The sequence below is a fragment of the Lygodium microphyllum genome, chromosome 4, assembly GCF_053477565.2.
Source record: "Lygodium microphyllum isolate KBCC chromosome 4, Lygodium_microphyllum_v1.1.10, whole genome shotgun sequence".
Lineage (NCBI taxonomy): Eukaryota > Viridiplantae > Streptophyta > Polypodiopsida > Schizaeales > Lygodiaceae > Lygodium > Lygodium microphyllum.
In genome coordinates, this window is record NC_141138.1 from 121,183,401 (window position 1) to 121,206,716 (window position 23,316).

At 43.0% G+C, this 23,316-nt stretch overlaps 1 protein-coding gene across 14 annotated transcripts in view; it reads right to left on the minus strand.

Moving 5' to 3' along the window:
• Positions 1–23,034, minus strand: part of LOC148037551 (F-box family protein with WD40/YVTN repeat doamin) — a 122,113-nt gene extending 99,079 nt beyond the window's left edge. For 4 of the 14 annotated variants that reach the window (XM_087676483.1, XM_087676485.1, XM_087676484.1 and 1 more), the window contains exons 1-5: positions 22,867–23,030; positions 11,780–11,998; positions 11,594–11,648; positions 11,420–11,518; positions 74–174 (exon numbers count right to left, since the gene is read on the minus strand). In XM_087676483.1, the coding sequence (XP_087532609.1) occupies positions 74–174; positions 11,420–11,518; positions 11,594–11,648; positions 11,780–11,998; positions 22,867–22,991 (599 nt within the window). In that variant the 5' untranslated portion in view covers positions 22,992–23,030. Of the gene's footprint in view, positions 1–73; positions 175–11,419; positions 11,519–11,593; positions 11,649–11,779; positions 11,999–22,866 lie in introns of those variants that run through there. The other 10 variants (XM_087676491.1, XM_087676489.1, XM_087676479.1 and 7 more) reach the window with 5 other exon arrangements.
• Positions 23,035–23,316: the final 282 nt, after the last annotated feature.

Here is a 23,316-nt window from a genome sequence, read left to right on the forward strand (position 1 = left end):
AAACTGAAATTAAGAGGACAAGCATAATCCTATCAAGAAACTGAATTGCAGAAATGTCTAATATGCAAGATACCACATCGAATGAATATGCCGACCATGCCCACTGATATGCCGAAGAAGGCAGCCATCTTGACGACTCCATATATATACCTCTGTTCCAGATGCAGCCAAGATCTGTTGAAAGTGTCATAAACTTCAAGTTACGTTCCATAAAATATGCATGCATGTAATGCTCTAGTAAACAGAATATTGCAGTCTTTGAACATCAACCATGAATAACAGGAAACACTCGTTAACATTAAAGATTTCATTCAAACAGAAACTCTTGCACTTGCTGCCAATCAACGGACAAAATCTAGCAGGTAATTAGTACATCTAGCAGATCTCAAAAATACCATCTCATATTTGTTGGAGCAGCTCAAGCAGAATCCTAGTCTAAATGCTGAGATGTTTGCAATTCACTAGCTACAATCCTAAAAATTTCTTGAGGATGAATTCATTGCTCTTGCAAAGTGACTGCAGGTCCCCACACTCTCTTTTCATTATCTGAGGATGAATAGATAACTACAACCCTAGAAACTTGAGGTTGACTAGATTGCCCTTGCAAATTGACTGCAGCTCCCTTTCTCTCCTTGCATTACTATTTCCATCCATCCTAGTTTTCTCCATCTTGCTGATGGAGGCTACATTGGCACCTCATGTGTGTTTACACTAATTGGACCACTATTTGGTTCTTTTCATGGGGTGCTCATTTGGATTTTTCCTACAAATACCATCCCAGGATCCAAACTCTTATGATTGTATTTTGGCATCTCATTGCAGAGACCACCCTTGGACGTGAGTCATTGTCCAAAAGATGGATGGGAGGCTACCATTGTTGCTACTCACTATACTGCATCATGCTGCAGTAAGTCCATAATTGGATTTTGTTGCTCTCTCTTAATTCGCATGTGGCAGGTGATCACACTGCTATCATGCTCTGTTCAATGTGCTTTTCATTCCAGTTGATGGCTTGGATCTGTTGTTTAGTCTTCTGCCTGCATACTCAACACCTCTTAGTTGCCTATGCAGCTTGACACTGACACTCCCCTCCACAACTTGAGAGTGGTGGATGCAACTGCAGCTACAGTGATGCTGCTGCAGGCAGGCAGCAATAAGCAGCAATCTCGAGCAGGTGCAAGGTGTTGGCTGCTTTGCTTGCCTGAATTTTGTTTGATTTTCCAACCACCTGTCTTATTAATCGTCCTCTTACCTGGACTCTATTTCTTTTGAGTTATAGAAGCGCAAAACACCCCGAAATGCCTCTTGGAAGGACCCAAAATGCCAGAACATAAAGAGACAGGCCCTAAACATGTTTCGTCTTTGGGTAAGGCTGCCATGTGGCACTTCTGCTTGGGGAAATGTTTTAGGTTCACCCGTTTCTCTGCATGCCTAGAATGGGGTTTTTTTTTTAACATGGCTAACTAAAGGATTAATGTTTAATGTCTTTGGGTTTGTATTAGACGTTTTTAATGTTATCGGTTTTATTCTTTTAAAGTTTTATTTCAATCATTTTCAATGTTATCATTTATGAAGTTTCACTTTTCTTTTATTGTTATCTTTTTTTTTTTATGTTTCATTTTTATTCTTTGAGTCAACGAGGCTTCATGGCATGAACCAGTCCACACATACATGATCTATTCTAACTTCTGGAAAACCATGGCAAATTGCAATCGTTTCTCTCTACCACGATAATAGCCTTGATTGGTCGCTATGCTAAGAACGACCTAAACAGATCTGTTTCTAACTTTCTCTCTTTTTTTTTCATAATAGTTGTATTAGTTACCAAGAAAGTACAAGATTACATGATTGGAAGATGCCAAATAATCCTAGGCCATCATGCATAAACTCAACTCTCTTTTACAAGCAACATGAGAAAGGAACACCGAGGAGTACAAAAATCGGGGCAGGTTCACTAAAGAAACTGCCCAACACCAAGATACTAAATCTTCTGCAAACAAAGTATCAGCATGCTGAATAAGATCAAGCTGCCACTGAAGAAGTCCTTTAAGCTTGGCAACATAATTATGGATGCCCAAGGTAGCATTGAAAAGGAATGCATTGCACATGACCCAAATATGCCAGCAGACCCACAATCTGAGAAAGTGAAATAGAATCTTCACGTGAGGTTGCGACGGACCATGTGTCAAAAGGTGACGTACCAAACACCTTCTTCTCCAGTTTGAGTCTCTCTAAGGAATACTCCTCAAAGTCCTCCTCTGTCATGTTAGTCAAATCTGGTGAAGGTGGAGTGTTGTCCTCCTCACCGAGTCCATAGTGCCATCTCAAGGCCTCCAATGATGGAGAAGCCTGATAAGGCATCATAGGAACTGGAGAAGAAGATGTCTGGGACATTGTGATTCTTGTGTTACGCAAGGCTATATGATCAAGTCCACAAAAAATCCTCATCACAGCCTTATTCAAAGCAAAGGGGGTTGGTTGCCTCTTCTTCGAGAGGGAGAACCACTAGTGGCAAGAACTCGCTAGATACGAAGGCAAGCCAATCAAAGGGTGACTCTTCTTCCTCAGATGGAACCAAAGAATCTAGACCTATCTGGTAGCAACTCCCTAAGAAAAACCGGTTTTGCACACATTGCCAAAGAGCAGACCATGTGGACGAGGAGTGTCGCTCCAAGGCCCAAGGTCTTCCACCTAAAAAGCCTCAGCAGACCGTCGCGATTGCACAATCCAATGGGGCTACGCCTTCCACTCCTGCTTCATCTGCTCCTTTAGCACCTGTTGTTGCTGTTGGACATGTGGCTCAAGTACAGCCTCAGCGGCCCATCTCTTTCACTACCCCTACGGGATTGGCTGATTGATCTGCAGGTTCCGAACCCGTTGCACTTTATGTATCCATCTCACCTCCCTCTCCACCTCGTCCGGCATTCCCTTGGCAGAGCCCTGCTATTGGACATATGCGATGGTAGCCACCTTCTTCGACTCGCATGCCTCTAGGTCCTTTCGGATACCCTAGGTCAATCTAGCATTCATTTTTCGCACTCTTAGAGTCGGGCCCATAGGATTCATTATCCTTAGTTTTTCCATTTTGTTGTCTTCTGCTGCATTTACTCACACACATCCACATTCATTGCATTTATTTTGAGTTAGATACCACTAACCTCTGTGTTTACAGATTCTCATCTCTTTTGCAGGGTTTTGTCTTTCAGTGTAAGGCTAACTTGCAAATTGCTTTGGTTCTCCCTGGGATAGAGACGTGGGGATGCGCACAATTCCTTTCAAGGTTTCATCATCCTAAAAGTGCTTGCTCTTCTTCTAGCATGGCAGTTTTCCCTCCCGAGGCTGATCGTGCAGCATCTCTCTCGATGCTATCATGGCAGTGACTTCTACCTTGCTCTTCTAGCGGGGTGCTTCATCCACTTTATCTTCTTTCATTCCTTATGGTTCTCGGTACCATATGAAGACCAACATCAAGCTCCTCCTTCTTCGGCATCTACATCCAAGTTGAGAGGGGGTTCCTACCCTTCTTGGTATTCTACAAGCTTCAGCACTTTGTCTGCATTCTCTCTACACCCGTGTATAATTCCGCATTCTTATACAACATTGTTCACTGCAGATTTTCTATGTTTCACTGTCTCTTTCTCTCTCTCTCTTCTCTCTCCGTTCACTTTTTGTCATGGTCATTCGCTTCCGCATTGCTTCACTCTGACATGGTATCAGAGCATTGAAGGATTGACCTAGGGTGGACCTATCTAAAGAGGAGTTTTCAGTGCGACACAAGGCTGCGTTTTCAGTGTTCAAGTGCGAGCAGGTGGGCTGCGCATCAGAACAAGGCTGAGGCAAGCGTGGGCATGCGAGAAAAGAGAAGATTTGCTGAAGCTGCTACTGTTTTTCTACTATTAGGGAAGGAAGAAGGCTGTGTTTTTTGCCTTCAAGTGCAGATTTTACCTTTTCATTGCCTCCAGTGGCTAAAGAAGGTTCAGGAATCGGAGACAAGAGCCCTAGCAAGCTAGGTTTTCACAGTTAAAGGGGATTTCTTTTGCATTTGTGCAGGCATTGCAGGTGAAGATATCTACAGAGACTGACGTGGAGTTCCAGGCAATCATGGACCAAAAGGTGCCTGTCCTACCAGCTCTTCCATCAAATCAGAAGCTCGATGGCGACAATTACCGTATCTGGCGAGTGATGATGTTGGCCATATTGGAGTCTTATGATTTGGCAGGAGCTTGTGATGGAGATCAACCGGCCCTCGGTGAGAGATGAGTCCAAACTCTCTTCCAGTGCTCGTGTGAAGTTGACCAAAGCTCAATCTTATTGGGACAAATTGAATGCCAGGATTCGTTCTTTTCTCTTTCTATCTGTACAACAGCCGTGATAGCCCATATCGAGCACTTGACTGTGGCTCATGAGATATGGCTGAAACTTGACCAAATGTACAACCGGATGACCCTTATAAAGAGGGTTTCTTTGGAGGTGCAGATGCGGACCTTGTCCGTGAATAAGTCTTCTTCGCTTCGAGAACACATCAACAAGCTTCGACAACTTCAAATGCAAGTTCAATATGTGGGGAAGCCCATTTCCTTCGAAGACATGGCGATCACTTTATTGTCCAAATTGCCACCACGATTCGGTACTTTTTATTCCGCTCTTATTACTTCAGGACGAGAGTCGACTCTTCGATGGGAAGGGTTGGTTCCTATGGTCTTGGACCAAGAGGAACAATTGAAGGGCCAAAATGCTTCCAAATCGGAGACATTAGTCGGTCAAGCCTCTCAGAAGAAGGGGAGGGACCAAAAGAATAAGAAGCATGACAACAAATCCAAGAAGGACAAAGAGAAAGCATCAACATGCCATATTTGTGGTAAGACCGGCCATTGGAAGAAGGATTGATCCGACCAAGGACAAGAAGGACACAAAGGATTCTGGAGCGGTGGCTGCACCCTCATCAGCTGCTTTTCTACACTTGGCAGTCATTGAGGACCCCACACCGAAGACTTCTGATGCTGCAATGACAGCTCCCCAAGCTCGAGAGTGGATCGTGGACAATGGTGCCTCACGGCACATGACTCCTTCAACAATAGGTGTTGCCCATTTGCGACCCTCACGTGGGCAGATTCTCATAGGAGATAGCTCTTCTATGTCTATTGCTGCTCGGGATGAGGTACAACTGATCAAGATGGACGTGGCGGTACCCACACTTCCGAGGTGTTGCATGTGCTAGGTTTGGGGTATCATTTACTTTCGGTACATAAGATTTGTTCTCTTGGTCTCTTGGTGGAGTTTGACAATGATGTTGTTTGCGTTCTTGATTGTGGATCAAGAAAGGTTCTCTCTTCAAGGTATGAGGAGAATGGCATCTATAAATTGAAGTCTTCTTCCACTCTTCTTCTTACCTCTCAGACACAGTCCGAGCTATGGCATGCTCGGTTTGGCCACCTAAACTATGAGTATATTTGGAAGGCGTTGCGAGGCTCACTTATTCGAGGTTTGTCGAACATAGTGGTGAGCCAGCAATCATGTGTCTCCTACATTCGTGGGAAGCAACATAGGGATGCAATTCCCAACAAAGCTTCAAGGCGATCTACTTCACCTATGGAGCTTGTTTGTGGCCCGATGAGAAATGAGTCCCTCCAGGGGAGCTTGTACTTCATGTTGATCGTAGATGACTACAGCAGGATGACATGGGCCCACTTCTTGACACTGAAGTCAAAGGCTTTCTCCCACTTTAAGGATTGGCTTCTCTTCGAGGAGAGCCGATCTGGTCGAAGATTGAAGAACTTGCGATCAAACAAGGGTACTGAATTTATTTCCAATGAGTTTGCTCGTTTTTGTGCAGATAAAGGCATTCACCAGGAGTTTGCTAATACTAACACTCCTCAAGAGAATGGCATTTTGGAGCAGAAGAACCGAAGTGTGATTGAGATGGCAGACTCCATGATGGAGCACTGACAAACACCTCAAGTTCTGTGGGCCGAGGCAATGGCTACGGCAATCCACATCCTAAATCGATCTCCCACTTCGGCTATTGACAGAATGATACCTTTTGAGGCTTACTTTGGGACTAAGCCTGATGTCTCTTATTTCAGGATCTTTGGAAGTGACGCCTATGCGCACATCCCGAAGACGCAATGTGACAAGTTTGAGGCGGCTTCTCGACAACAGGTATTTGTTGACTACAGCTCCCAGTCCCAAGGTTATCACTTGTATGATCCCGTAAAGCGGGATGTCTACACGAGCCGAGATGTGCGGTTCGTGGAAGTTTTGGCCACAGAGGGGGGTGAGAGCACCCCGTACTTGGAGATCCAAGGGAGAGTTGGGCTCCTGTGACATTTCCTTTGGAGCCACTACCTCTTGATGGAGATTCTTCTTCAAATTCAAAGTCCTCTCTTCCACCGGCCACCCCAGTGGAGATCCCGCCAGAGGATGTACCCGAGTCTTCAGTGGATGGAGAGCGCAGAGGAGAGATCCAGCCTCCTCGTTTTGGGCCCGTGACACCCTCCAAGATTCAGGAACCAAGGGAGTCCCTGAGGAGTGGGAACCGCAGGATGGACCGCGGAGGTCACAGAGGCACCAAACACATACTACGAGCTTGTTTGCTCTAACTACTATTTGATGTCCCGCGTTATGTAGAATAGAGAGCCTACATCAGTAAAGGAGACTTTACAGTCTGATCATTGGCGGAAGGCAATGGAAACCGAGTTGGAGGCTATTGAGCGGAATGGCACTTGGTTCCTTATGCCTCGTCCCTCTCATAAGAAGATGATTGGTGTCAAATGGGTCTTCAAGACCAAGTACCATAGTGATGGCTCCTTGGACAAGCATAGGCTCGTCTTGTTGCTAAAGGTTTTGCACAGCGCCCAGGTGTTGACTTCCATGATACTTTTTCCCTAGCTCACATGGCAACTATTCGTGTTGTTCTTGCCTTGGCTGGCCATAGAAAATGGCCTATTTTTCAGTTAGATGTAAAGTCGGCCTTCTTGAATGGTGATTTGAAGGAGGAGATCTATGTAGAGCAGCCTCCTGGATTTGGTTCTTCAAATGGACAGGTTTACAGGTTAAAGAAGGCCTTCTTAATATGTGCACAATTCCAAGGGTGGTCGTGTGTTGTTTGTTTTGTATATTGATGACTTGATTATTGCAGGTGCTCATACTCAGAAGGCTGAAGAGACGAAGGCAGCCCTACACTAGAAGTTCAAGATTATGAATTTAGGACTTCTCCATTTCTTTTTGGGCCATGAGATTTATCAGTCTCAGAGGGGGATTTTCATCTCTCAGCAGAGATATGAACGAGAGCTCTTGGTGACTTTTGAGATGGAGGATTGTCGGTCCATTTCTACTCCTATGGATCCGAACTGGAAGGCCACTTCACACGCAGATTCTCCTTTGGTAGATGCTACTCGCTACCGTCATTGATTTGGCTCCTTAACACATGGGTTGATCTATGTTTTTTTGTAGGTCTCTTGGATGGGTTCATGACTTCGCCTCAATAGGTGTATTGGTAGGCTGCTCAGAGGATACTACAGTATCTGAGGGGGACCCCCAACTTAGGGATTCATTATCTAGTAGGTACAAGTGCTTCTGATCTTGTTCTTGCAGGTTGGAGTGATTCAAATTAGACTGGTGATGTGGATCACAGGCGGTCTACTACAGGTTATTGTTTTACCTTGGGTGTTGGTGCTATCTCTTGGAGTAGCAAGAAGCAGCCCATGGTAGCCCTATCTTCAACTGAGAAAGAATATCAAGCTACGTCTTCTACCACATGTGAGGTTGTGTGGCTTCGGCAGTTTGTTGGAGGAGCTTGGCTGCCCCCAAACTCGTCCTACTATCTTGCGGTGCGACAATGAGAGTTGCATTGCCTTGGCAAAGAATCCCCTATTCTATACCCGGACGAAGCACATCGAGATCCAATATCACTTCATCTGGATACAACCATTGATGTGGAGTACTGTTAGACTAAAGACAATCTTGCAGATTCGTTTATGAAGGCACTTCCCTAGGCTTTGCTTCATCGACATTCCAGATCCCTATATCTGTTGCCTTATCCAAGATTTGAGAGGGGATGTTAGTAGTCAGCTCCTTGCCACGTCAGCAGTGCCACATGGCAACAGTTGGACTATCCGACTGTAGTCGGCTGCATTTAACCTACCTATTTTGGCATTTTACGAGGCATTATTTTCAGCCTTTTAAAGGCTGAGTTTCCAGTAGTTTTGATCACTTATATCTGACAGATTTCAGCCTGCCGGTGACAAAGACAACACTCGGGCTGACGAAGATCGAGGTCCTCAAGGCGGAGACATACGCAAATATTCTCTCTGCACCCATGTATAATTCAGTATTCTTATGCAGCATTCTTCACTGCAGATTTTCTGTGTTTCACTATCTCTTTCTCTCTCTCTCTTCTCTCTCCGTTCACTTTTTGTCACGGTCATTCGCTTCTGCATTGCTTCACTCTGATAGAAGACACATAAATCAAAAATATTAAAGGATGAATAATTAAAATTTTAATGTCAAGTTTTGTTACTTCAAGTGAAAGCCTAACAAAACATGGGAAAAGTAGGAGATACGTGCAGAAGGTGTCAAAACACAGCTTTTTTCCATCATGTGGCCTTCATCTGGGCAGATCACGACTGGCAAGGGACATACGTCACCTGCCATTGCTGGTCATGAGGTTTCTACTGCGTATTGTGCTGTTTTCTCTTGGTGAAGCTGTTCAAGGCAAGGCAAAGCTGTCCTAAGCCTCTGGCAAAGCTATATCAAAGCAAGACAGGACTACCATGAGTATGGTGCTGCTTTTTTTGGGAGATTAGAGCATGAAGAAGCATTCCAAAGCTTGGCACAGACTTGCTAGAGCAGGGTTAGAGCTGATTTGAGCATGGTGGTGTTGTTACAAGCTGGGCAATGCTGATCTGAGACTGCCTGAGTGATCTCAAAGTGGGCAGTCTCAGAACTATTTTGTGGTTATTTGTTGTGGTTTGAGGTATCCTGGAGAGTTTTCTCATGAGACATTTTGTCAAATAAGATTTTTCTAGCAAGATCCTATGTCAAGCAGATTGGTCTTCTTATGCCTCCACGGACTCATAGCCGTTTTACACAAAATTGGTGTTCCTAGCCTTAGCTTTACAAGCAGCTGGAGACAAATACATCAGCACTGAGATCCATGATTAGCTGTATTCAATTGGCCCAGTGAGGGCTAAATTTGGAAAGCCAGTCAGCAGGGCTTATTTACCATGTACTGCATGTGGACACCCCCAAGAATTCACATTTTAGTGGGCAATTTCAGGAAACTTGATGAACTAGAACCTTGCAAGATTTAATCATTTGGCAGACACTAATTTTTTGCCAAAAGAAACAAACTTCTATCAATAAATCCCTTCAGAACAAATTATCCCAGGGTAAAGTATAAAATTAATCTTTTAAAGGATTGCTAAAATATCACAAAATAAAACCCAAAGAAAAAAAGCATTAGAAGACATGAGCAAATAAGCATTCAAGAGGTCTATAATCCTAGACCAAGTGTGATTCAAAATGAAAAGAAGTGGCAATTTTCCAAACCTTAAGAAAAGCATCTAACCTCCTTCTCATAGGCAGTAATGGCTATATAGCATCACTACATCTAGAGGTCCAAATGAAACCTGCAATGATACTTGCTATCAACTGCCATAATCCATTTGTGCCCTCCGTCCACTCTATCAGTGAAAAGTCTGGCTTGGCTATCATTGTTTGCCTTGACTCATATCCACATGCAAGGCCTCTAACTCAAGGCCCAGCTATTGTTCCCACATAATTATCATACTCTCTGGTGTACCATGCAAAAGTATCCTGAGGGCTCTCCTCCATACATCTTGAGTCCTAGGGCACTGCCATACGCAATGCATGTGCATCTCCTCTAGCTCTCCACATATCTAGCATAAGCAAGATACCCTGCTTTATCCAATAGCAACTGGCACCACTCTAAACCTACTCACTGGATGCTCCTCCCCAATCTAGTGGTATATGGCAAAGGAAACATCCCCGGCTATCTCTATAAAGGGATCACTCCAACTCCTCCAATACCTCCAACTATCCGTCATGCACATGGATCAATCTAGGTATAAGTATCATCTCCTGTCACAATGAGCTATCACTTTGATCCTCTGGCAAGAGCATCCTATAATCTTTGACTCATCCTAATCCTCTCTCATGACTCTATTGTTCTCTTGCAGAAAAAAAGTAAAGACTTTCCACTGGTGGCAACCACTGGAATAGGAATGTCTCTCTAGTAAAAAGACCAATCCACATCTAAATGTCCATAGTTGTTGTCCACTCAGGAGGTACTGCCTATAACAGTCCTGCCCCCCCTACTACCCTGAAGTATTTACTGGAAGTATTTGGTAAATATAGAGAGACTAATGTTCAAAACTTGAAAATAATTAACCTTGAAGGTTTGATTTATTGAAGGGAAAGAAAAGATATAAGATTAATATTGCACATTTAACCCAATATACAATTAACATGAAGTGATGAGTACTATAAATAAGTTATATGAGAGTGATAGATAGAGTCTAGTGAGGCATACTATATGAAGGAAATCCCATGTAATGTGGGACTATAGGCAAGGCCCAGTACTTGGGATTCAACAGCTGAAATTGGGAATTTCAGAGAATTCCATTAGTCCAGCCAACTCACATTGAATTTGGGGCAAAATTTGTCATCTAAGGAGGAAGGTAAAGGACAATTACCATGCAAACCAACAGGCAATTTTGTTTGAGGGCTTGCTGGTCATTTGTGACAGCAAAAGGCATTTGGATTAGCAGAGGAGGCTAAAGGAATCTCAATGTACTCCATCCAATTGCAATACAAGTTAAAGAAATACCACAAGAGGTGCCACTTTTGGGGCCAACGTGGTGTCCATAGTCCAAGATGAAGTGATAACTTTTGTATTTCAATTTATTTGAATTTTATTGCTTGCTATGATTAGTAGATAATCAGGTCTGCTAGTTTCACAAGTCAAGCTATCCAAAGTTACGATGTTATAATGCCTAGTATTCTTGTAAGCATGAGTGCTGCATGTTAGATTAGAACAGGTCAAGCAGCCTAGTACTGTTATCTCCATGAAGTGCTGCAAGTCGCACATCAATTCAGAGGGTCCCCTGATGTAATATTACTTTCCAATCCAACAAAATGCTTCCCATGTCAGAACAGCCATGAGCCAATGACAACTTAGGTTTCAGTGTGGTTCTCAGGAAGGTCCTTGCACACAAAGCTGAAGCAATTGCTTTGCACAGTCTACGTGGATGCACAATAAAAGACAGTCATATAATCCTGATCCATGAGACATCCTGTCTGAATACTTTTGTACCACAATGAACAAGGAAATCAAATAAGCTGAGGGATGGATGACGGGAGATATTCATGACAAAAGGTCATGTAAATACTTAGCAACCTTTGTGTCATCAAACTCCAAATCCACCACCCGTGATTTGTTTGGTACTATGTATGTCTCCTTACGGTGCAATGTTCCTGTGCACCAGGCACATACCATCTGAAATAACAAAGAATATCCTTGTTATCATTTCTGTACAAGACCACAACAATCATAGGAAGATGACACTCTTACCCCATCCCCAGAACCTGTCAAAATTGTGTCCATTTGGAACCTACAGCATTCTGCTCTGCACCACAACCAATTGAATTAGTTTTTAAGCTGATATATGCAGCCTACGTAATCCAAGGAATTTGTTGTTTGAAGGTAGAGAAATAAAGGAGGAATGGCAAAGCATTTGAGGAATGGATAAATGCATGCCTGCTGGAGTGACCTTTCCAGTCTTTGACAGTGACACGGCCACAAACAGTCAAGGCCCTGTGCTGCTTTTTCACAAATGCAGATTTCTGATCCTTTAGAGCTGTCATTTGAGGATTGTGACAGTTTTTTGCAGTCACGTCATGGTATGGGAGTTCCAATTGGTTAATTGATTCATCATAAATGTTATGCCATAAAGTTGAGCCTTCTATAATGGACCTCCTGCAAAACAATCATTAAGAGCACCTTAGAAATCTTAAACTGGTGGTTTGAACCTCTATAACCCATACTGCTTTGAGCTGCTATGTCAAAGGTCTGAAGCAATCACATTTATAATCTTTCAAAATGCCAAGATGAAATTACTTAGTAAAACCATATTTAAAACATGGTACTTCTCAACATATTAGATAACATTTGAAACAACTACTATTAACTGCAATGTGCAACATGCCTCCACAATTTATTTGAAAGAAAAAATTTTGAAGCTATTGTACTATGCTTTGAACTGCTATGTCAAAGGTCTGAAGCAATCACATTTATAAGCTTTCAAAATGCCAAGATGAAATTACTTAGTAAAACATGGTACTTCTCAACATGATAGTAGATAACATTTGAAACAACTACTATTAACTGCAATGTGCAACATGCCTCCACAATGTTTTGGAAAAGAAAATCTTTTGAAGCTATGGTACAATCAACCTTGGACATTTTGTGAGAACAATTGAGAGCTGGGCTCCCTCCCATGCAAATTGTATGCAATGTTTGATTGGCACCCAAAGTTAGAATGTACGCAAGTTAATTTGCACTTTAGGAGTAAGGCTTAAGCTAAGGTAGGTGCATGCAATTTGAAGGAAACTAGGCAAGAGACTTTGAAATAGGCTGGATGCCCAAGGAGAAGATGGAAACCCTAACCCTAAAAACTTATACATATAAGGAGAGATGGTGTGAGAGTGAAGGAGTGAGGGATAAGGAGTGAAGCTCTCTTCTCTCTTTTAACTTCTTCTCCATCCCATCTTAGTGAGCTTTGTGTCACTGAGAGTGTGTGTAGTTGAGAGCATGAGGGATTGAGGGATGCATAGCAAGAAGCTCTTGTTAGAGTGCAGCAAATGCAGAAGCGTACGACCGGACTAAAAGAAAATGAACACGAGAGAAGAGGGAGAAAGAAAAGAGATTAGAACATAGAAATCTACAATAGATGCTGCTGAAATGAAGAATGCAGATTTGTACACTGGCTGTCGAATGTATCTCTGCAAGCCGATCTCTCTCTCCACCTGAAAACCAAGTGAATGATGCCCGGAGCAGGCCAAGTAATAAATAGACCAAAAAATACACAATAATCACATTGGCCAATTAAAAACTGACCAACTACTGCCCAAGAAGCAATCACTAAATAAAATAATGCACAGAATGCTGTGCAATAAATGTGGCTGCCATGTGACATCCTGCATACCCTGTCTAACCTGCCTGATTGCCCGAAAATGCCGGAAATGACCTATAGACTGCATAGAACTGTCCAACCTCAAAATAGAAAATGCGTAGCTGTGCCCGAGAATACTAACAACACAACAATAAACTGCCAATGCCTGTCCAAGCGATGAATAAATCTCTAACAACCCCTCTCAGATCCTGGACGGTCATAAGGCTCAACAATCTGGAGTGTTGTCGAAGAGCAGTCTAAGGTAGAGCTTTCGTAAACAAATCTACCAAGTTATCCTCCATCTTATAGTAAACCACATCAATGGTGTCATCCAAGATTAATGAAATGGTAATGTATCTCAATGTGCTTCAACCTAGCATGGAATACAAGATTCCATGCCAAAGCAATGCAAGTCTCATTGTCGCAATGCAATGTAGTAGGACCTATCTAAGAACAGCCAAGCTCTCCTAACAATCACCTAAGCAACATTGTCTCACATATGGTAGAAAACACCGCTCTATACTCCACCTCTGTGGGTGATAGGGCAACAGTCAGCTGCTTCTTACTACTCCAAGAGATAGCACCTACACCCAAAGTGAAGCAATATCTTGATTTTGACCTCCTATGGTCAACATCTCCTGCGCAATCTAAATCCATCCAACCATGTAGAACTAAGGCAAAATCTCCTATACCTCCTAGATAATAAATACCTAGGTTAGGGGTCCCCCTCAGAAACCACAAAATCCTCATCCTACCAATGAACCAACTTAGGTTCACTCATGCACCCTACAAGAAAACCTACAAGAAAACACAAATCAATCCAAATGTTAAGGAGCCATATCAACGACCCAATCAACTGCTTGTAGTGGGTAGCATCTACTGTTGGTGAATCTACATAGGTCATAGCCCTCCAATTCAAATCAATGGGAGTAGAAAGAGCCTTACACCCCTCCATCTCAAGCGTAGTCAAGAGCTCCTACACATACCGCTCTTGGGAGATGAAAATCCCCCTCGAAGTTTGCAAAATCTCATGACCTAGAAAGAAGTGGAGAAATCCCATATCTGTCATCTCGAACATCTCATGGAGCACTTCCTTTGTTTACTTGACTTTCTAGGCATGGTCACTTGTCAAGATGAGATCATCCACATAAAGCACGAACAATGCATGCCCTCCAACTAAGGTGTGGACATATAACTGGGGATCAACAAAATAACGCCAATACCCTAACTTCCCTTGGCAGAACAAGTCTATTTTCTCATTCCAAGCAAGTGGAGCCTATTTTAGGCCATAAAGAGCTTTCTTCAACCTATACACTTGGCCAATTGATGAAAAAAAGCTAAGAGGCTACTCAACATAGATCTCCTCCTTCAAATCCCCGTTAAGGAATGCAAACTTTGAATCAAGCTGATAAACCAGCCATCTCCTATAGTTGGCTAAGACAAGAATGGCCCTAATGGTAGCCATCCGAGCTATAGGTGCAAAGATATCATGAAAATCCACTCTTGGCCACAATGTGAATACTTTTGCAACAACGAGCGGTGCCTTGTGCTTATCCAGAGTGTCATCACAATGATGCTCGGTCTTAATGACCCACTTGACTCCAATCACCTTCCAATAAATTGGCCGAGGCACAAGATTCCAAGAGTCATTCTACTCATTCATATCCAACTCCTACTCCATAGCCTTCTTCCAATGCTGTGACTACAAAGCCTCCTTCATAGAGGTGGGCTCCCTATCCTATGTGGCACAAGACATCAAACAATAGTTGGTACAAACGAGCTTGGTGAAGTGTATATGGTTCCTCCGAGGTCGCCATGGGCCATCCTGCAGCTACCACTCCTTAAGAACTCCCTCAATCCTTGCATCACAAAGTGTATCATGAAACCAACGAGAAGGAGGCTGATACTCCCCTCGTCGCTCTACCTCAACCAAAGTCTCTGGAATGTCCATCAGCACCGTCTCAATGGGTAAATCCAATGGTGAAGCAATCTCCTCCTCCACTATTGGTAGGCTCCAAAAGAATGATCTCAAGTACCCAACCATCACCTAGATCTTCAAGTAGTACGTGATGTTCAAAACCCCCCTCTACAGATGAAAACTCCACGAACTGAATGACTCAACTTGTGTATACCTCCCATGAAACGAGATCATAAAGCATGTATCCCTGGGATTGCTAGCTACAACCCACAAATTTGGAAGATATCCGCTTTTTCTTCTAGATGTGAACATAAGCATCACAGCTGGCACGCATCACGAGTTGTAGGATGGTCTATAGCCTCAATCATGAGCACTACCAAATCATACAACTCCAAGAGCTTCTTATCGAAAGAAAGAGCCAGTAGCACAGGGACCTTACAGTCCATAGTAGCCTAAAACTCCACATCGACCTTAAAAGACATTGTCACTTAAATAACCTGCACAAAAACAAGGGCAGTCCCCCTCTAACTCTGCAAACGGTGCTTTTGCTAGGGCTTTCTCTCCTTGTCCCAAACTTGCTTCAACCACCACCGTAGGCAATGAAAACTCAACTGCTCCAAAAGGCTGAAAACATAGCCTTTTCTCCTTCACGAATAGAAGAAACCTACAAAACACGCTTTCACCTGTTCGCCTCAACCTTGAAACACTAAAAACACAAACTTTTGTCACACTAAAATCTCCCATTTACGTCTATCTACAATCAATCAGCCCTTCAATGCTGCTCTGATAACTTATCAAAGCGCAGCAAATGCGAATGTGTGACCAGATTGAAAGAAAATGAACACGAGAGAAGAGGGAGAGAGAAAAGAGATAGTAGAATGCAAAAATCTGTAATAGATGAATGTTGAAATGAAGAAGGCAAATGTGTACACCGGCAATCGAATGTATCTCTGCGAGCCGATCTCTCTCCACTCGAAAACCAAGTGAATGATAGCTAGAGACATCATTACCCACTAGATGTGGTAATTCTCCCCATCGAGCTTCTGATCAAAAGGAAGAGCCAATAGCATAAGGACCTTACGGTCCATAATAGCCTGAAACTCCAAATCAATCTTGGAAGACATTGTCACCTAAATAACCTACACAAAAACAAGGGCAGCCCCCTCTAACTCCGCAAACTGTGCTCGCTAGGGCTTCCTCCGCTCATTCCAAAGTTGATTCAACCATGTCGGGGGCAATGAAAACTCGACTGCTCCAAAAGGCTGAAAACACAGCCTTTTCTTCTTCACGAATAGCAAAAACCTGTAAAAAACAGCAACCCCACTCATTTTCCACGCTTCACATATTTGCTCAACTTTCGAATACTGAAAATACAAACTTTTTTTGCACTGAAATCTCCCGTTCAAGTCTGCCCACTAACAATCAGCCCTATGACTGGACAAAAAGAAAATAAACACAAGAGAAGAGAGGAGAGAAAAGAGACAGTAGAACGCAGAAATTTGCAGTAGATGAATGCTAAAATGAAGAAGGCTAATATGTACATGGGCTGTCGAATGTATCTCTGTGAGCTGATTTCTCTCTCCACCTAAAAACCGAGTGAATGATGACCAAAGCAGGCCAGGCAATAAATAGGCAATAAGCATGGCTGCCACATTGCATCCTGCCAACCTGTCTAGCCTACCCGATTGTCTAGGAATGCCAAAATTTACCCATAGACTGCAAAGAACCATTTGACCTGAAAATAGGAAATGCATAACTGTGCCCAAGAGTACTAATGGTACAAAATAAACTGCCAATGCCTATCCAGGGGATGAATAAATCTCTAACAGTTCTCTACCTCTCTTCTTATCCTCAACCTTGCCTCTAGCGACTCCTCTCTTTGTATGGGTAACAATGGAAGCAAGATCATGAGCAAAGGGCTACACATGGATCGTGGAACGAAGCTTGTCAACACATTGCAACTATAACATGGTAACCATTGGTAAGTGCGCTCGATACAACAGCCTTAAACTGATCTATCATTTTTTAGGCTAGTTCATTATATATTATGCGTGTGAGTAGACTAGATGAGAGGTAGTCGTTGACTTTGTGCATCGAGTCCGATGTGTCCCACATTCCCGTATGAACAAGCATTAACCCTAGCCCCTTTGTTATTTTATTTAACTATTTTAAGCTCCCCTCCCCCACCCAAAAAAACAAACAAACAAAAAAACTTTTTGCATTCATTTTGGTGGGGGGGTTTAATCATGCCCCCCCCCCCCCTTCCTTATCATGTTGCACCTTGACACCATCATAAATGCCAGAATCTCCTACATCACCTTATGCTCTATCTTTAACATCACCTTGCACTCTGCCATCACCATCGCCACAACCTACCATCAACAAAGGCAACACATGTATGAGCAACGCTTGCCATGCCATCGCCTAGTGAGCCACCTATACCATTGTCACCTCCTTCAACTCACACACCAGGCTATTCTTGCCACCACCTAATCCTATGTTGCGCCACCCTCATTTCAAAGGCCATTGCAAGCCTGCAAAGGCCACCGCCATGCTATCCTTGCCACGCCTAGCTGCCTCTCAAACTCACCATTGGCTAGTATTGCCTAGCAGCATTTTAAAATCCACCATCTAGCTACCTCTCGACCAGCACCACCAAGCACAAACTCTGCTTCATTATAAAGCACCATATAAAACATCACTGCCACAATTGGGAGTTGTCTTAAGATCACAACTTGTGTGGATACAAGCCCATAGAGGGGTCCACAAAGTGGGCTGAGCAAGAGAAGAAGTTAGCCCAAATTCTTCATCTTCTTCTTCCCCCACCATCCCTTCACAACTCCTTATCCCCACCCTCTTTTCCATCCCTTCCTTAAGCTTCACACCCGCATATCCCTTCCTCTTCTTACCATCACCCCACCTACCACATCTGCACTATCTTCCCACCATCGCCTTCCTGATCTCCTCTGCCAACACCAACCATCTCTCCCCCTTTTCCGTACTGCCAACATCAATACACTGTACCCTCCTTCCCACCTCCTCCTCTTCTCCACTACTCATAGAAACACGAAACGGCCAGAACGGCCCCCTGGCACATAGAATTGCCGTCCCCGGCATGAATCCATCATGGGACGCGTTGCAAATCTGTGGAACCTTCCTTGTCCCGTTTCACACAGGGAACGCATTCCTTGTCTGAAACGGGGCAGGAAACGCCACGTGGCACCCACTTACCTTCGGCCCGCCTGCTGCTCCTGCCAGATCGTCTGCGCATTCCCACCCCCAGTGACCAATCCCCCCGTTCCCAGTCCCCCTGTCTCCTCCTGCCTCCAACCTCTCTTCTTCCTTCTTCTTTTCTCTTCACTTCTCCCTTCTCTTCTTCCTTCTTCCTTGGACCTTCTCCCTTCTCTTCCTTCTTCTCCTCTTGTCTTGAGTCTTCCTTCTTCTCCAAGTTCCAAGTTCTCCATTCTTCTCCTCTTCTCTTCTTCCTTCTCCCTTCTCTCATTTTCCCTTCTCTCTTAACTCTTGACTCTTGAGCCTTCTCCCTTCTCTTGAGACTCAAATTCTCACTTCTCTCAAGCCATTTTTATTTCAATTTTCAGCTTGAAATGGCTTCATCTTCCCACCCCGCTCGTCGGGCTAGTGGTCGAGGAAGAAGGTCCGATGATTGGTCATGGTGGGAAGAAGTAAATGCTGACCACCCATTGAGTGTTGGAGGATCTCAACCATGGGCTTGCAAGCTTTGCCCATACAATCGAACTAGTGGAGCAAACAAGGTAATCCATTGAGCCAAGCATTTGTATTTCGAATTTTTATTGATTTTAATTTTTCAAAGTTACTTAAAAATTAGAATATGGAATACCAATTGCCACTTGTTCCGTTTTATGCATTATCGGGTCCGAGCTTATCTCCTACATGAGCCAAATTCAAAGGTATAGTTTTGTCCGAATGTGACCTTGGAGAAGCAAAGGAAACTTCGTGACCATCTAGCAAGTCAACAAGCTTATCTTGCATCAAGACCATGACGTGTTGCAGTTAACCCTGTAACTTTTGTAACACCATCCCCATCAGATGTGTCTAGAGCAGGATCAGTATCAAGAAATGCTACCTTCACACCTACTACAGGCATTGCATCGGCCATGGCATCAACAGCGCCACATGTTACACATAGACAGAGCACACTTAATGCTAGTTGGAATCCCAAGAAGAAGGAAGGTGTGAATACATCAGTGACACATTTTTTTTATCATAACCACATTCAATTTCGTGTAGCCAAGTCAGAGTATTTTAAATTGATGTGCAAGAAGATTGGTGAGTATGGCCCTTCATATGTACCTCCATCATCAAAGACCTTACGCACCACTTTGCTCGACAAGGAAAAGCGCCTTGTTCAGCAAGCAGCACTGCAGCGATGACTAGAAAGAGCCTATTGTGGGCTAAAAATAGAGTTTCCTTGATTGCTGATGGTTGGAGTGATACACACAAGTGATCCATTCATGGTATGGTTGCTTATTCTCGTGGGGAAATGTATTTCATATCTTCACATTGATGCATCGGAGACAGGAAAGTCAGCAGATGTACTTGCAACAGAGTGGGTTACAGGTATTAAGCTTATTGGCCCAGAGCATGTTGTGGGATTTGTTGCAGATGGAGAGCCCGAAAATAGGGCAGCAAATGCTATTATCCAAGGATATTATCCGCATATCACAGTTTCATATTGTATGGCTCATTGCTTGAACAACCTACTAAAGGATATTGGTAACCTTTCATGGATTGCACTTGTTATAGAGCAAGGAGCTCAAATGGTTAGCTTTGTTTTGAATCACCAGTTTCTTCGCCATCACTTCTCTTTGCGGTCGAAGAAGATACTTTTAAAATACTCTCATACCAGATTTGCCTTTAACTTCTTGATGCTAGGCAGATCAAGAGAATGCAATGGTGCCTTGAGACACTTATTTCTTAGTGATGAGTTTACCTCATCAACATTGACAGATACTCCTACAGGTATCTTATGCTTGGAGAAAGCAAATAACTCCACTTTTTGGAATGATGCAAAGCGGATAGATACTATGGTATCACCTATTGTGCATTTATTGAGGGTTATGGATGCTATGCAACCTTGCATTGGCAAGGTATATGAGGCTATGGATAGGCTGAATGAAAAGCTACAGGTGTTGACACCAAATGATGAGGCGTATGAGAAGATACCTCATTTAGTTGTGACGAGGTGAAACTCCTATAGCTAACCCATGCATGCAGCTGCATTTGTTGTGGATCCTGAGTTCCAGGACAAGGGTCAAGAGAATGACACTGAGATTTGAAGGACTATGGTTGACACTAGAGGATCGTTGTAAGATTGGGGTAGCTTTGTGGTGGGAGGACTATGGTTCGGATGATCCTAAGTTGCAGCAACTAGCCATCCGTATTTTGAGTTAGTCAGTTAGCTCCTCTTGTTTGGAGCAATTGTGGAGTACATACGCTCGCATCGCTTCAAGGAAGAGGAACCGTCTTGGTGTGGAGAGGACAAACGATCTAGTATTCGTTAGTGCTAATTTGAGAATGTTATGTAACAGTATGATAACAAAGCTCGATCCATTCACACAGTGGAAGATACAATAAGAAGAGGAGACACATGCTGATGTTGAGCGAGATGCAGTAATTCATGATACACATGATGATGAGGCTGGCACTTCAAGAGTAGCTAGAGCAGCCTCAAATCATGATGATGATCTTTGATTTAGTTTACTTATCATGAGTCACATGATACATGACACATATACATTGTATTGTATATGATATTGTGATCATTGATGACAGTGTGACACTTGGACTATTGTGCCATGCCGATATTATATTTGTACTTGCAATCTTGCAGTTGCCCTTTGGGATATTTTGGCGTACCGCATTTTGCTTCAGTCTAGACTCTAGAGATTAGACTTTATATTTGTAGTCTTTTTTGGAGCAATGAGCATGTTCTTTCAAAGATTAGACTTCATATTTATAATCTTTTAAGTTTTTTGGCAATGGGACCATGGGCATATTCTTTCAACTTAGACTTTAACGTTTAGTTTATTGTTCATTGTTTTATCATTTATGACATATGTATTATGCATTTTATAATTGAATAGCTTACCTCTTGAGCCTTGTAAGTTGCAATTCAAAATCTAATGAGTAGTTTTAGAATGATGCACGATATCTTAAAGTTAAAACTTAAAATGATTTGTCCTTGTGGATTATATACCTTGGTTTTAACACTCCAAGGTCCATATGGATTATGAGTGAAATATTAATTTTTTTTCATGAATTTTAATTTTTTTAATGTTGTTCCCGTTCCCACATCCCCATTCCCTAGGTTTGGTGTCCCCGTCACCATCTCCATCATTGTTTTCTGTTCCCGTTCTCCGATTCATGTTTCTATGCCACTACCCCCTTTTATCACCTCTCTCCACCTACAATCCCTACCATCCCCGCCTATCACGAGGATGTGTATTTTTAATCCTTAGCTTTGGCATTATAAGTTTTGCTCATGTCAGATGCACATGTGAAGCTACAAGTGCAACTCGGTTAAGTTACCGTGATGGCCTAAGTAACCCCAACGAATAGTGGGTAATATTGGCATAGTTGTACAAAGTTATGTTGGGCAGGTACTTGTGGGCACTTAGTGCCAATTTGGGGTCCAAGGAATTAATTGGTCCATTAAATAACCAATGGTGGGGACATTGTGGAACTAGGAATTCAATAATAAATTAATGCTAGTCCAAGGTCAATTTATATTGGGACCATTAAATGCCCGATGGGGGTGAGCACATTAATTGTGAACAGGTACTAGCCAATTCTTGGGCAAGGTTAAATGGATCATTAATTAATTTCTAGAATTTGAATTAATGAAAGCTGAAAATTACAATTAGAAGGCTACCAAGTGGCAAAAGAGACTATCACTTGTCAAAATTACCCACGCAAGCTAAGAGGAGGTTGATTGGGGGTTGGCCGAAGATCATTCTAGCATTCAGAGACTCTGAGAGGTGGGAGCTACCATCGGATGAGCTCGAAGAAAGATGACAACTGATTGCACAACACATTCCCTTTTGAAGCTATTGGCACCATCAAAATTGTCATCGGAGCTACCATTCAAATAATATTCCTTTCAATTGATTTTCTCTCACATCCTCTGACATTCACTCAGTAATTCTCAACATATTCCAACCATTAGGTGAAGAGTAATTGAAGAAATTGCTGTACCCGAAAACCTAATTTGCACAACCATTATGGTTTCAACAACAGCCTCATGATCCATGCTCAATCACTAAAGACCCAGATACTCAGCATAGCAGCTAAAGACTTTAATTTGCGCATAAGAGCAAGAGATACCAATCCATGCCTCACCGTAAGTACAATGCTGCATTGCAATTGCATGTATTGCGATTACTTTGGAAATTGGGAAAGACAAGTCATTCTCTACCGTGCATGCCCGCCCACGCACGCGCACGCACACACACACATACTCTCTCTCTCTCTCTCTCTCTCTCTCTCTCTCTCTCTCTCTCTCTCTCTCTCTCGGCCGCCTTAAAGTCGCTGATGCCATTTCCACTTCTGCCATTCACGCAGATTTTATTGCAAACGACATAATAAACTCTATGTGACAACTTTTGATCATGCGCGTTTCCATACCTATATGCTAAAACAAAGTTAATTGAGCTGCACATGCTGCATGAGAGGGGTTGCTGCGATACAAATGCCATAGAAAGACAGGGGGCTTACCATGAGCTGCAGACCATGGAGGCGCGAGCCAGAGAGGGAGGGGGCAAGAACGAGAAGATCTTGAACAGGATGTCATTCGAGAGAGGAGGAAGACAGAAGACAGGGCGTGCTCTCTGCTCCTCCATATGGTTTACAAAGCACGGCAATCGTTTCGTGTAAGTAGGACGGGAACTTAATAATATATCAATCAGCGATCATCAATCAATATATTATCTATATCTATACTAATTTATCTATACTAATTTATTACTTCAGCTGCAGGGTCGGGAGGCACCGAACCACCAATGAGCTCCCAAACCTGCAACTCTCAAATCAAGGCAAATTTGAATTTTTGAGACTATTACTTCAGCTGCAGGGTCGGGAGGCACCGAACCACCAATGAGCTCCCAAACCTGCAACTCTCAAATCAAGGCAAATTTGAATTTTTGAGACTATTACTTCAGCTGCAGG